The following is a 15,924-nucleotide window of genomic DNA, read 5'->3' as shown; positions in this document are numbered from 1 at the left end:
CCCTCATTGGAAGGAGCTTTTCTCTCCACAGTGCCACCTGCTGGTTCCAATGGGAAAGTGACTAGAATAGGCATTTGCTCCATGGCATATATTCTAAATTCTCTGATAAAAGTCTTATTTCTCAAAAACTTAGCAATGTTCTAAACATAATCAACTGTAAAGATTTAGGAACTCTGATCATTACAACGATCCACCACAAATCCAAATGCCTCATGGTATATAACATGTTATCTACCTCAGATGAATTCAGAGTATAAATTAAAGCACATATTTTTTCTTTTTTTAATTCTTAAAGAAGATAGCTAGTAGAAAAATATGTTTTTCATGTTATCATATGTCTAATGATCATTGAATTTCTTCACTCTTAAAAGAGTGGGGGAGGAATGAAAAAGAGAACTTGAAACTGAAAACAAAAATAAGTTTTTAAAAAGAGTTAAAAGTATTAAAAATAGGCATTTTCTTATTGACAAAGTTTTAGAAGGTCATCCAACAGTTGAAGAAAGGATGACTGTACTTGAAGTACTAGGATGCTTTAATCAGCAATGGCCTTTTCTCAGTTGTTAACTTCTATGGTTTCAGACCCTTTTTCTTACCCTAGGATTACAGGAACAAATACTTTAGAAATAGAAAAGCATTTAGAACTTGCCTAGTCTGACCCCCTAATTTAATGTATACTTGAGAGATATAGGCTTTTTGAGGCTCAGAGAGATTACTTGTCCATTACTTGTCAGTCTGAAGCTCTTACATTTCACTCTATCCAAAGTAATCTGGCCTCCCCCTAAAATCCTGCAGCATTTGTATATATACACCACACAGCCACAGGAAAATTCCTTAATTAAGTGCTTAATTACTTAATATATTTCCTTTTGTTTTCCTTACCTTGGTTACCAAACCTTTTCCCCTCTTTTAGGCCTCCAAATCTATCCCTGCACCACTGATTCTCAGCATGCTGATCTGGCTTTTGCATTTGCTTAAATGGAGGCCTCCTGGTTTGATGTTCCTCATCACTCTTCTTCCACATTTGAACATTTACCATGTTGTTGACCACTCTTTCCAACCTCCAAGATTAAATAAACCTCTGCCTACCTTCCAATAACCAAGTGATGTGATCACGTGATTCATTCTTCCGTTAATCATCTCCTTTTCTCTTTCACTGTCCATTTTTTCCACTTTACTAGATCTTTCCACCCAGTTACCCATTTCAGCTAAATCATCAAACATAGTAGCAGCCCAGTTTCCTTTCTTGTCCTCAAAAGATCTACAATTCTCTTTTCCATTCTACTCCTGAAGACGCAAAAGGGGAAAGGTGTTTCTAGCAAAGGGGTCCCCTTTGGGTTCGGATTTTTCCCAAATTTCAGTTCTTCTCAGGTAGTACTCCTTTCCCCTCCCTAACCACTCTAGTCCATCACATGTACAGGAGAGTTCCTTAATATAATCTGAAGTAACTCTAAGTAGTTGAAGGTCAACTGAAGGACAGTCTCTTATTAATGAGTTTGGCCCTTTGAGGGGAAGGGATTTCTCCACTTTTCCAATGTTAGTCTGAAAGTTCATCTTTTAGATTTGTTCAGGGATGCTATTATGAGATTGGAAGGAGAACATTCTTCATATTTGGGGTCTAGGTCCATTCACTTTGGTTTATGATGTAATCTTTGCTGCCATCTTCCCTGAAATCTTGGCCACTCTCATTCTGTCCCTAGAAATAATGTTTTCTCTGTATGACTTGCTCTGCCTTTTCTTCTGGAAGTTCTTCTAGGATCATCAATTCCCCTTGGGATCATGCTGACATCTTCCTATTCCTATCTCTGTCTCACCATCCAATTATAAGAGCCTGAAGGAACATTAAACATCATCTAGTCCAGGGCCCTCATTTTACAGCTAGGAAACTGAGGCCCAGATAGGTTAAATGACTTGCCCAACAGTTTCAGCCCCATTTTTCATCTTAGACTTTTCCCTCTTCCCCAATAACATGTCACAAATAACAAGTCTCTGCTGCATGCAGACATTTGATCAAGGGCCTATCTGAAACAGTCCTGAGAAGCATCTTCCCTTATTGCTTGTTCTTTAAGCGGTCTTCCAGTTGTAAAGAGTATTCTTTATTAAGCTGCATTAGGATACCTTAAGTCCTTTGCCTGTGGCCTCTTTATTTGTTCCCTTGGCAAGGTGGTATGTTTATCAGAAAGTCACTCATTTAGAAGGTAACTGGTGCTAAATGGAGAAGTAATAAGGACAGGGAATGTGATTGATACCTCTTTTCTTTTACTTCTTGCAGATTCTCAAACTAACCCTAACTCATTTTTTTAAAGGATTAGGGCACTAAAACAATCTCTGAGGTAGCTTCTAGAACAAAAGTTAGGTAATTCACCTCCAGTAACCCTTGTTCCTAGCCTCCAACCAACCTTGACCTTAGCAGTTCAGGTCTGGAACTGCTGGATGCCACAGATCCAACCACACTAGGCATTTCTATTGGTCTAGTACAAATAACTGTGCAGTGAAAATGCCCAGGTCAAGGTAAACGGGGTTGTCCAGAATAGGGAAAATGACAAACAAAAGGGTTTGTCATCATATTCATTAAATGTACTGTCCCAGATATAGAAAGAAGACTCAACATGCTTTACTTCAATGTCTATTAAAAAACCCAAATTAAAAAAAACATAACTAGATTAAACAGTTTCTGGGAATAGCATCTAGAATAGGGAGAACTTTTACTGTGGAAAACCAAATGCCATTGACAGGGCAAGCCAGCTTAGCTGAAGCAGCAAGGTACCTTGAGAGAGGGCCTGGGCAAGGCAGGTAAATAAACCAATTGCCTCCACATTGACCACCCCCTCCCCTCAGTCCATGATGGAGACAGCCTAGGACTGTGAGACCAAGGGTCCCAGGATTAGCAGCATCTCCTGCCTCTGAGAGCACTGGTACCGCTTCCAGCCTGCTGGCCTCCACACCCCCACTCTCCCAGCCTTCCCTGAGGGGAACAACCCTTATGAAGAGGAAACCCACCACCCCTGCCACCATCAACATTAATGGAAGCTTAATTGCCATCAACAGACAGATAAGTCCAAGAACTCATAGAGCAATAACGCCTCTTATACCACTGGTCCTGCTCCCACAACAGCTCCCATAGCCATTGTCCAGGAAATCATTCCTTGTGGAGATGCAACGTGGTGATGAGGGGCAGGTAGGTGGCACAGGGTAGAGTGCCAGGCCTGAAGCAACAGACTCATGTCATTGAGTTCAAATCTGGTCCCAGGTACTTACTAGCTTTGTGATCCTGGGCAAGTCTTTAACCATGTTTACCTCAGTTTCCTCATCTGTAAATTGAGCTGGAAGAGGAAATGGTAAACCACTGAAGTAATTTGGCCAAGAAAATCCCAAATGGGGTCAGAAAGAGTTGGATATGACTGAAATGACTCCAAAACAACTACAACACACCCTGGTGCCTGCCTCTGCAGGAGTTCTAATCTCTAACTCCTCAATGGCCACAGCTACTAAGGACCTCAAAAAGTAAGTCATCACCACCAAAGTCCTGTCAGATTGTTCTATATCAGAAATCGATTTGTTTTGTATCAGTGGTAATAACATCAAAGAGGATGCATTATCATCTGCTTTGCCACTATACACCCTATCCCCACCCCACCAGCTCACTAAGACCATGAGGCTTCTTTGTGGGGCTTACAAATGAAACTTACTATGGGCACTGTCCCCCCTTCCCCACCCTGCAAAAAAGAAAGTGCTCCTAGAGAGCAAAGGGCTGTCAGAACATAGCACAGTGCTTTGCATGTAACAGGTGCTTAATAAATGCTTTTACACTCATTCATTGACTCCCTGTGCTTATTTCCCTAATTTTCTGTTTTGACTGAAGATTCAAACTTAAGCCTATTTAGCAGCCATTAGATGGCAGTTTCTATGTTTTATGGATAAGTGAGGCATTTTGTCACAAAACTTTCCTATCTAATTGCATTAAAAATACACCTGATTTTTTTACATGACATTAAACTCCTGCCTATTCTCACTGAGATGCCTAAGGATGTCAGGAAATCACTGAACAGATTTGACATATGAATCATAAAGGTACACAGAATTACCTAAGACATCACTGTAAAACTGATCCCAAACCTTCATCTCAAAATTCTGAAACCAAAAGTCATAGTAAATGAAGAAAAGCATATTTTTCACCCGCTCCATAAATGTCATCTTGTCAGTCAATATTGTCATGGGCACAGGCACATAGGAAGGAGGGGATGGGAGTCCTCCACAGTATTTTTCAAGGGTATTGCCCATGCTGAACCGCAGACTATAGATAAAGGGTATTCCAAGTACCTCTGCTATGAGCTCCCCGCAAAGACTCATAGCATCTGAAACAACAACTTCATATCTGGCATCCTTTAATGTCTTCATAAGGTCTTTGTTCAAAACAGCACTCTCACACTGCTGTTTTATCAGCCCTGAATACTCAAAAAGTAGTTTTTGCATGGCTGCACCATACTCTAATGCTGAAAGCTTTCGAAACTCATTACTCCAGAGTGTGATCCAGTTTTCAAAAAGTGAAGCCAAATCCTCTTGATTTGTCTCCATAGGAAAAACCTCAACATGGAAACCTGATGAATTACCAGCGTCAACAAAAACAGTAGCTGAGGGCATCAGCACAGTCACCTCATGGCCCTTTTGTACAAGCCCATCTAACAGGGCCTTTAGATTGAGCCAGTGACTGTATTCCATAGGCCATGCCAGGACCTTCCCACAGGACCCACAGCTAAAGCAACAGAGCTGCAGAAGCAAAAGAGCTGAAACCCATTTCTCAGAGTTCATGGTTATTCCTGCTTTACCAACTACTAGATTCTTTCCATCTTGAGCTCCTCTTTATATCACCAATAAAAGGTTAAAATTTAACTGATATCTCTAAATTCTTTATTTAAATAGTCACAGTTAGTGATAGCCAAAATGTGGTCTTGCCCAATTTGGCAAGAAGTTAATACATGACATGACTTTCATGTCAGAGAAAAACAACCAGCTGGCATCATCAAAGTCCCCAGTTTGCACAGAGCTCATGCCCTTGTGCATTATCGGTACTTTAATAATGGGCATTCTTCAGGAGCCAGAGAACAGTTTGAAATCACTCTGAGTTTAAATATGAAGTCTATTTTATTTCTTAAGGCATACAAAGTGGTCTCTTTTACTCTATCTCACTTGTATCTCAAGCTTCCTTGCCCTCAGATTTCAGGATGGCACATCTTAGCAGCACTGTACTCTGAGGAGTAGCTGAGAAAAATGAGTTAAGGACTGTGAGTCCATCCATCAGCCAGTCTCAGTGAGTTGGACATTGTTGGGTCCCAGTGGAGGTCAATTCCTGATCCCACTGGGGAAGCCGCTATTATAAGTTTTTCCTCCATTTCCATTGTTTTGGATCTTAAACTAAAACAGATGTTCTTCCAAGTGAATATCATGGTAAATGGCACAATGTGGAGAATGCCAGGCCTGGAGATAGGAAGACTCATTGTCTTTAGTTCAAATGTCAGCACAGGCACGTACTAGCTGTGTGATCCTGGGCAAGTCACTCCAGCCTGTTTGCCTCAGTTTCCTCATCTATAAAATGAGCTGGAGAAGGAAATGGCAAAGTGCTCCAGTATCTTTGCCAAGAAAACCCCAAATGGCATCACATAGCTGGAAATGACTGAAACAGCTGAATAACAACAATAACAACCACACATGGGCTTGAGTTCACGGACAACCAACTCTGCCTTGGTATATTAGTTCAATGTTTGAATCAGTTGGAATAATCTCTACTATCTGTCTTATTATTTTATTTGTAATCAGGTCTTATTTTAACAGTACTTGATTTTCTGGTCTTTTCATTAGGAATACTGGAAATTGTTTTAAATCGATGAATGTCCATTCTTTGCCCCCACCCCCTAACCCCATAGGATAATATGCAGTTTTTCTGGATGGGCTATTTTTGGATGTAATCCTAGATGTTAGCCTTCTGGAATATCAGAAATGTCACTCCTGTTCTTTATAGTGATGGCTGCTATATCCTGTATTACCCTGATAGCAGCTTCTATATATTTGAATCATTCCTTTCTGGCTAATTGCAGTATTTTTTCCATGATTTAGGAGTTCTGGAATTTGGTTATAATATTCCTGAGAGTTTTCATTTTGGGGTTCCTTTTGGGAGATGACAAATGAATTCTTTTGATTTCTACTTTGCTCTCTGGTTCTAAGATATATTTTCCTTTACAATTTTTGAAATATGATGTTTGTTCATGGATATTTTAGGTAATCCAATGATTCTTAAATGATTTCTCCTGGATCTGTTTTTCTGGTCAGTTGTTTTTCTTATTAGACATTTAACCTTTTCTTCTACTTTTTCAGTTTTCTGACTTCATTTTATTATTTCTTGATGTCTCATGGAGTCATTTGCTTCTATTTGGCCAATTCTAATTTTTAAGGAATTATTTTCTTCGATGATATTTTTAACTTCCTTTACCAAGCTGTTAATTCTGTTTTCTTAACTTTCTTTCGTAACACTCTAGATTTTTATCTATTTTTCCTCTACCAGTCTTACATGGTTAAAAAAAATTGCTCCTTTTTTCCACCTCTTCCTTTAACTCATCTGAGAATTCTCATTGAGCTTGTTTCTATTATACATTTTTCTTTGAGGCGCTTATAAATGTTTTCAAGTTATTATCATCTGTGTTTTCTGTGTTCTTTGTGAGCTTCCCTATCATCAGAGGAGCTCTTTATGGTTGGGTTCTTTTTTTCTTTACTCATTTTTCCAGCCAACTTCTTGACTTTGGAGTTTATGTCAGTGTTGGGACTTACTCAATTCTGGGAGCATGGTGGAGGAATGTATGAGCTTAACTTCTGTCTTTTTATGCCTCTCTGTTATTTCCACAGCTAAGTCTTGCAAGTTTTCAGTGCCTTCATGTGTTGTGATCTTGAGAAAGTTTTGTTCACTGATCTTCTGGTGCGAACTCTCTATGTTCCCAATCCAGATCTGACTCTATTAGATTGTGTGTCATTGCATTTTAGTAGACTGCTACTAGACTCAGGTACTGTTAGTCTTCTGGGAGGTTCTGTTAGTTCAGAGCAGCTGAACTGCTTGACTTTCTTTTTGTGTTAGTTTCCTGCCCTGGTTATTCCAACTGTAAGCTTATGTGATGGACTAAAGGTTGGACCCGAGATCCTTTTCTCCTCTTGGGCTCAGATCCACACAGCTAAGTTTTTAGAACTTGTTTCTCTCTCTGTTCACAGCTTGTGACCTTGACCTCTCTTCTCTCTGCTCTGGAATCCTGACCTGAAACTAGGTAATGGGGGAACAATAGAGCGACCAGCTGGAGCCTGTTCTGGTTCACAGTGTTGGTTCAAGTGTATTCTGGGATTTCTTTTTGCTTCTAGTCTTGGTTCGGGCCTAGTCCTCTTACAATTCCTGGATGCTAGAATGCTACCCATTGTTGCTATGGCTACTGCCTTAGTCATAGCAGTATTGTGTTCCTGGATAGCCCCAGCCCCAGTATCTATGGACCTCAGCGTCTATATTCCTAAGCTACCCTGGACTGGGAAAATGACTTACTACAACTTTTCCTCAACTTTATCAATCAGAATATGGTGGACTCCATTTTCTAGGTTATCATGAAGGACGTGTGTTAGATGAGTTGGGTAATAATGACAACCCTCACTCTACCATCTTGACTCCCAGTACTTGATTTTCTACCAGGAATTTCTGCCACTTTGCTTTGTGTTATTCTGATCTTTTTATATGGTCTCTAACTCTACTAAGGCCCATTTAAGAGGTTAGTTGCATCTGCAGTTGTTTTTCAAATTGTTGTAAATAGACAAGGCTATTTTTCTTTTTCCACTAAGTCTCGCATATCCCTTAGCCAATATACCCAGGGCCCTTTTTGAGTTGCATACCGAAGGAGGTCAAATGGTATTTATGGATATCAAAAAAACCAATAAGGAATCTAAGAAGACATCCTAGAATTACGGATATTGGGTGGAATGCAGAAGCAGCAAGGGCCTAAGGCTTTGGTTAAATGATTTGATTAGCCATTCTCCAGCATTGTTGGATAGTATTTTGATGGTATTAGAAATTTAAGGTCTTGTATAACTGGCTGAAAAAGTGAGACATTAAAGTCCTGACTTTGGTGTGGGTTTTCAGGTTACATGATCTAGTTTAACTAGTCTATCAAAGTCGGGAAAATCTCAATCCACATAATCTGTAACAAAATTATTTATTTTTCTCCTGTCTCATAGTGGTACCCTATGACAATTGTTGCAAGTCTTCTTGCTCTAAAGTCCTTATCTCTTTCTTGACCTGGGAAAGATGAGCCAGTAGCTTCATCCAGATAATTCATCACTTCCAGCATGAAGTCCTAGGCCAGGCTTTGTTATTTCTCTACTAGTTGGCAAATATTTGTGCACAGAGCAAAATGGTAGAATTACATGTACTACTAAGCCCTGTAGTCTGTAAAGTAATTCTGTTTTTTCTCCTGAACTGACAGAAAGTATGTCTATGGAGGCATCTATTCTCTTTGTCACTATCCAAGTGCACCTGGGTCACCCAGACACCATGGGGTAGAGCTGCCCCATAGGGCTGCTTCTAGCCAGGCTGGAAGAAACACAGCCATGGAAGCAACCCTCATCTCATAACCTTCCTGAATGAGCTAGACCCAGTGGAGGCACCTCCACCCCCCAGGACATATCAGAAGCTAAGCCTATCCTCCAGAGGAAGGAAGCAGTTAAGCTCTGAAGCCCAATAAAATCCAGCAGTAAGAACCATAGCCCAAGCACAAAAATCAGGGGACAGTACAGGATCAGAGGCCAATTCTCACATAAAATCACCAAGTTACAAAAAGGGCAGGGTGGGGAGGACAGGAAAAAATGAGCAAAAACAAAATGAAAACAAAAAAAGACCTTAAATACAGAAAGTTATTATGGTGAGAGGGAAGATCAAGGCATAAACTTAGAAGAGGACAATTGTGTCAAAATGGCTACAAAATGTGAAGCCTTATAGAAAAATCCAATTTTGTCAGAGAAACAAAAAGAATTCCTGGAAGACCTTAAAAAGGATTTTAAAAAGCAAATTAGAAAAGTAGAAGAAAAAATGGGAAAAGAAATGAGAGTAATGTTAGAAAATCATGAAAAAGAAGTCAACAACATGGAAAAAAAATGTATATTCATGGAGGAAAATAATTCCTTAAAAAAAGAATGGGAAGTACAAAAGCTCAGCAAAAAAAAATTCCTTAAAAATTAGAACTGAACAAGTGGAAACTAATGACTCTATGAGACATTAAGATGCAATAGCAGAAAATCAAAAGAATAAAAAATAGAAGAAAATCTTACATTTCTCATTGGAAAAACAACTCACCTAGAAAATAGATCCAGGAGACATAAAATACAAATTATTGGACTCCCAGAAAGCCATGATGAAAAAAAGCAAACAAACAAAAAACCTGGACAACATCTTTCAAGAAATTATCAAAGCAAAAGGCCCTGCTATGTCAGCACCTGAGGGCAAGATAGAAATTAAAAGAATCCACTGATCACTGCATGATAGAAATCTTAAAATGAAAACCCCTGGGAACATCATGGGCAAATTCCAGACTCAGGGATCAAGAAGAAAGTATTCCAAGTAGCCAAAAATAAAAAACTCACATATTGTAGAGCTACAGTCAAGTTTATGCATGATCTGGCAGTTTCCATATTAAATAGCTAGAGGGCTTAGAATATGATATACCAGAAGGCAGCAGATTTAGGATGACAACACAGAATCACCTAAAAAGCAAAATTGAGTGTATTCTTTCAGGGGGGAAAATGGACATTTAAAGAAATAGAGGACATATATATTAGTTTGCCAAATCTTCTACATTGCTTTGTATTCTTTTCTCAACAACTCTTAGCTAAATCAATTCAATTCTGGAATATTTAATCTAGAAGAACAACTCCTGTTAGCATGATACTATATGATGAAGAAAGAAAACAAACATCATTTTAAGCCCCATTTGATGGCAGGGGCTTGATTATCAACAATTATATGCGATTAAGTAGGTGCTCTTGATATTCCCATTTTACAGATGAGGAAACTGAAGAGGACAGAGGTAAAGTGATTTTTGCAGGATCAGAGAACTACTTGAACTTAGGTCTTCATTACTCTAGGCCAAGTACTCTCATCTACAATGCCAGATTGAAGTACAGCTTGAAATACAAGGTATCTGGAGCAGCTGGGTGGCACAAGATATAGAACACTGGCCCTAGAGAAAGGAGGACCTGAGTCCAAATCCAGCCTCTGACACTTAAGTATTACTTGGGATATGACCATAGGGAAGTCACTTAGCCCCCAATGTGAACCAAAAAAAAATTACAAGGTACCACACACACTTCTGCCTGCAGACTGTAGTGGCTAGATAAGAGACACTTGGAATAAACTAAATAACTTTTCTGATTGTATACCACACTCCCCTGGTTCAGGGACAAAAGTTAAATATGTTGTCTCATTAAAATCAATTGTGATCAATCATTGCTTGACTTATTTCTCCTCTCCTGTCTCTAAACTTCAGGTATTAACAATCCCACCTAGACCCTTAGTCTCCTAGAGGCAAGTTGTGATTTGGCCCATATGTTTTAGACTTCTTTAATCCCTTGTATCAATTGATATGAATTATTTGGAATATTGCTGCCCTTCCTCAGCTTTTGATAAATGACTGGTCCCTGATAAGAGAGTCTTTGCTTTATTAAGATACATTTTTTAAAATGTTCAAGGCATGAAAACCGCGTCTTACAGGAGGTCTGTCACAAGTTCTGTCAGATACCTCTAAAAAAAGTGAATCTGAGCAAATCTGAGAGAGTTAGAGGCCACTAGAAGATTGAGTAGGGAAAATTTCCAAGCCAAGTGAGTCTGCAACGTTGACAGGATGGATCTGTAGGCTGAGATAGCACCTGGTCTATGGAGCTGCACCAGACCACACCAAAGAGGAAGTAGCCATTAGACGGCAGGATTAATGTTTTATGGATAAGTGAGGCATTTTGTCACAAAACTTTCCATGTCTGATTGCAATTTAAAAAAACACCAGATTTTTTTCATGACATTAAACTCCTGTCCATTCACACTAAGATGCCTAAGGATGTCAGGGAATCATTGAGCAGGTTTGACATATAAACCATAAAGCTACACAGACTTACCTAAGACATCACTGTAAAACTGATCCCAAACCTTCATCTCAAAATTCTGAAACCAAAAGTCATAGTAAATGAAGAAAAGCATATTTTTCACGCGCTCCATAAATGTCATCTTGTCAATCAATATTGCCATGGGTACAGGCACATAGGAAGGAGGGGATGGGAGTCCTCCACAGTATTTTTCAAGGGTATTGCCCATGCTGAACCGCAGACTATAGACAAAGGGTATTCCAAGTATCTCTGCTATGAGCTCCGCACAAGGACAAATAGCATCTGAAACAATAACTTCATATCTGGCATCCTTCAATGTCTTCATAAGGTCTTTGTTTAAAACAACGCTCTCACACTGCTGTTTTACAAAATTTGAATACTCAAAAAATTGTTTTTGCAAGGCTGCACCATACTCTAATGCTGAAAGCTTTTGAAGCTCATTAATCCAGAGTGTGACCCCATCTTCAAAAAATAAAGCCAAATCCTCTTGATTTGTCTCCACAGGAAAAACCTCAAAATGGAAACCTGATGAACTCCCAGGATCAACAAGAACAGTAGCTGAGGGCATCAGCACAGTCACCTCATGGCCCTTCTGTACCAGCCCATCCAACAGGGCCTTTAGATTGATCCAGTGACTATACTCCATAGGCCATGCCAGGACCTTCCCACAGGACCCACAGCTAAAGCAACAGAGCTGCAGCAGCAAAAGAACTGGAACCCATTTCTCAGAGCTCATGGTTATTCTTGCTTTACCAGCTACTAGCTTCTTTCCACCCTGAGTTCCTCTTTATATCACCAAAGCAATCAATAAAAAGGTTACAATTTAACTGTTATCTCTAAATGCCTTATGCAAAAAAGAAACCTTTGGTTTTATAAGAGTATAAAGAGGCATAGCTTCAGGTCAGTGGAGGATGACTAATAAATGAATATGTTTGATAGGATTATATATGCGTAGTCTGTATCAGATTGCATGCCATCTTGGGGAGGGAGAAGTAGAGAGAGGGGAAAACATTTAGCACTCAAAATCTTATAAAAGTGAATGTTGATACCTAAAAATGAATAAATATAAACAAAACTAAAAAAAAAAGTGTCAATGGAGGATACTTAGAGGGTATGAAAGTCGCCAGTCTATACAAAGTCCAATGTTCCTCTTGTTTATTGGTACCCTAACTGGGACTGTATAGATTAGTTTAATTTGCTCTGGGTTTAAGTATTAACACTATTTAAATATAAGCACTGCTTCCTTCTTAAAGGCGTACAGATTTTATTGTGAAATATATCCTAAACCTCATTACCATTAGATTTCAGGGTGAGCTCTTACCAGCCTTGTCCTCCCAGAAGTAGCTGAGAACATTGAGTCAGTAATTGCCAGTGTCAACCGGCCTGGAGTCGTTTAAAAAGAGTGGATGGCTGGAGCTGAAGAGAGCAGGCTAGAGACAGGAGAGTCAGGAATCTAACAGAAGTTTAATTTCAAAGTGAGGGAAACAGCTTGCAAGGAAGCAGGGAGATTAGACACATTTGTTGGGTCCCTGCCCCTAGTGGGCGGGGCATGAGGGAGTGTGGGGAGATCTCAGTACTCATACTAATGGTTGCACAATGAGTGAAAGAGCTAGAAAGGGACAAGTTTGATTCCTAGCAGGGCTTCCCGACCAGAACTAGTCTGAGCTCAGAAAACTGATGCTGGTCAAAGTCACACACTAATTGTAAGATTTGGCCAGAGGCTGGGATCATCCAGAGGGTGAGTACAAAGGTTTCTTGTTATGCCAAGCTCAGCTCACAGCTTGCTTGCTGGGCTTTAGCTCTGAAAAATAGGGTATTGCCTTACATTGTGATACCAGTTCATCCCTCAGCTGGTCTTGTTCAGTTGCTTCAGGTTGGCACCTGAAGGAGTCCGATTTCTGATCCTACTCGAGGATCTCCTGTTGGAAGATTTTCCTCAACCTCTCCAATCCTTGGAACTTTTCAGAACAGGGTCTGCTACTCTTCCCAGTGAGCGTCACAGTGCACCTCGTCCTGGGTTCATGGACAACTGACCTTGACCTGGCATGTAACAGGTTCAATGATTGAAAGAAATGGGAACAGCCTCTTCTAAACCCCCCAAATGATCTCATTAATAATTCTCTCTTGTTCTAGCAGTACTTTTTGTTTTGGCAGGAATTCCTGCCATTTGGCTTAGTGTTACTGAGCTTTCAGAAACTTTTCAACAATCTGAAAAGGCATCTGGCCTCACTTAGACATGAGGTGGTGTCTATAACTGTCACTCACATTGGAAATACTCATACTGGCTCACCTTTCTTGTTTAGCCCTACCCTGAAGCCAATTCATCCTGAACCCCTTTAGGGTTGCATGCCTAAAGGGCTGAGGTGATGTTTCTATGTATTACCAAAGACAAGGAGTCTGACAAAGACATTCTGCTAGTGCATGCTCACACAGAATGGCCTTAAGAATTTGACTGAACTATTCTACTAACCACCTTCTGCCTGTGCACTTATAATTTGAAGATCTGCCGCGGATACTTAAAGAGTTAGAATAGAAAGTCCTGTCTTTGATAACTTTGGTCTGGGTCACCAGCAAATATGACCTGCATGAAAATGTAGCAAATTCTTAGGCTAAATTTCTTCTCCCAGTGGATAGAAGGAGTTTTCTTTCTGTTGTTTGATGATGGATTCTTGCTCCAAAATCCTGACCTCTTCCTTGGGGTGGGAAAGTTGAGCAACCAATTTTTCCCAGATATGGAATCTCTCCTAGCTTTACTTCTTCAACATCCCTTATACTTTCCCAACTGGTTGGCAAGTAATTTTGCACAGAATTCTAAAAACAAGCAAGGCAACCTAGCTTTCTTGCTTGTAAAACAATCTCTTTCTTTGTCTTGATTTTCAGGTACTAACAAGGGCCAAAACTTTCCAGTTTGTTGTGGAGTCAATGCCAGTTTCTGTGACAGCATTTAGTGCCTGCCTGAAGAAGTAGCTGAAATAGGAATTCTGGAGAATAGGGTAGCCTGGGGTACTCTCCCTCTATCACTAGAAATGTAAGATACTACATGAACACCATGTATGTCTCCACGGATAATAGGTGTAGCATTGCCTAACTGCCACCTCCTTACTGCCCACTTCTGAAAGGATAAGGTTTCTCTGCCTCTTCCACTACCCACCATATTACCAATTATTTTGAACTGAAGTCTCTATCATCTTCTTTGGACTTGATAAAATATGACTTTTAGAAGCTCTCTTAACTGATTGATTTTTTTCTTATTGCTCCTGGGATGGTTTATGTATGTAATGGACCTTTATCAGCCACTGCTTGAAGTTTTTAAAATTTCCTCCCTCCTGTAGTCCTTGAGGTACAGTTGAACAGAATGCTAAATTTGATCATAGAGGACCTGGTTTTGGATCCTGAATCTACAACCCAATAAGAATAGAATGAGCAGGTCAGATAAGATTATTTTAAAGGCCATCAAATATTAAGATACCTCTCTTCATTACCCAAATGACCCTCATCAAGACAGTTCAAGAGAAAAGAACGAAAATCAGACAAATAAATAAAAAAATCTGGAAGAGATAATGAGGAAACTGCACAGTATCATCAGATATGATTCCAGGGGTGGGGGATCTGTGGCCTTGAGGCCACATGTGGCCTTCTAGGTCCTTGGGTGTAACCTTTCGACTGAATGCAAGATTTACAGAACAAATCCTTTTATCAAGGAGATTTTTTCTGTGACGTTTGGATTCAGTCAAAGGCCCACACTTGAGGACCTAGAAAGCCACATGTGGTCAGTAGGTCACAGATTCCCCACCCCTCATTTCACAGGTGTAAAGGCAAGCAAAGTGGGACTTTTGTTGTCTTTTGTTTTGGAGTGCTTCTCAGCACTAAGGCAATCAAGTGCCTTTGAGTCTTGCCTTTGTTTGAATCAAGAGTCATAGGTTGGAAACAATATATATGATGTGGTGCTAGTTGTGATTAGAGCTCTCTCTCACACCTTTTTACTAAGTAGATGCTCAGCCTCAGGTCTACACCCTTTGGTAAGCAGATGCTAAGCGTCAGGGCCCTAAACAGGGTATATGCATATGCTCTGAGGTTAGCATTTGCCTTTGGGGGCTTACTCATGGGAAGAGTGTTAGTGTGATTTGGGCAGAGGAGACTCTGGGGAGCTGTTAAGGAGTTCCCCCTCCCCCAGCTTTGAAAACCCAGATGTTGGTGCTTCGCTCTCTGGTCACTATGTATGCATTATCTTGGTCAGACAGCTGGAAGCCTGTCTTTTGATTTGTGTTATTTGTTCTGTTTGTATAATTTCTGCTTGTAATTTTGGTTTGTATTTTCTCAGAAGTTCAGGGTGCTGACTTCTTCCCCCGAACTAAGTGAATGATATGTGCATATTTAATTAAAGTAAGATCATTAACCCCTTAAGTTGCTTTCCTTACAAAAGGAAAGCTAGCAGTCCTCCTGTGTACTGGTGTTATTGATCTTAAACCCCCACAGCAGCTGTTAGCAACATTGTTGTTACAACAGGTGAGAAGAGACCCAGGTAGGTTCAAGGTCACACAGGTAGTGAGTGTTAGACCTAGAATATAAAGCAGGGCATCTGACTCTACAACCTATATTCCTTCCCTTTCAGCAGGATGCCTCCAGGCTGACATCAAGTGAGGGTTTAAAGGTTGGCAGAGTGCTTTACAGGTGAGGCTCATGCCAACCTGTGAGGTAAGTATCCTAGTAGGATTATCTCTTTAACAGATGAAGAAATGACTTGAACATAATAACCCAACT

General features: G+C 40.1%; 2 protein-coding genes across 2 annotated transcripts in view; both read right to left on the bottom strand.

Annotated features, from left to right (window-relative positions):
- Nucleotides 1–15,924, bottom strand: part of LOC118855502 (UDP-glucuronosyltransferase 2A1-like) — a 350,735-nt gene that overhangs the window by 184,631 nt on the left and 150,180 nt on the right. The gene's annotated exons all lie outside the window — the stretch shown is intronic.
- Nucleotides 4,020–4,956, bottom strand: LOC118855504 (UDP-glucuronosyltransferase 2B17-like). Its single transcript, XM_036765621.1, has one exon. It carries the CDS (start codon nucleotides 4,804–4,806, stop codon nucleotides 4,036–4,038), a length of 771 nt encoding a protein of 256 aa, XP_036621516.1. The 5' UTR covers nucleotides 4,807–4,956; the 3' UTR covers nucleotides 4,020–4,035.

The sequence above is a fragment of the Trichosurus vulpecula genome, chromosome 6 (assembly GCF_011100635.1).
Source record: "Trichosurus vulpecula isolate mTriVul1 chromosome 6, mTriVul1.pri, whole genome shotgun sequence".
In the NCBI taxonomy this organism is placed as follows: Eukaryota; Metazoa; Chordata; class Mammalia; order Diprotodontia; family Phalangeridae; genus Trichosurus; species Trichosurus vulpecula.
This window is presented reverse-complemented; position numbering and strand designations above follow the sequence as displayed.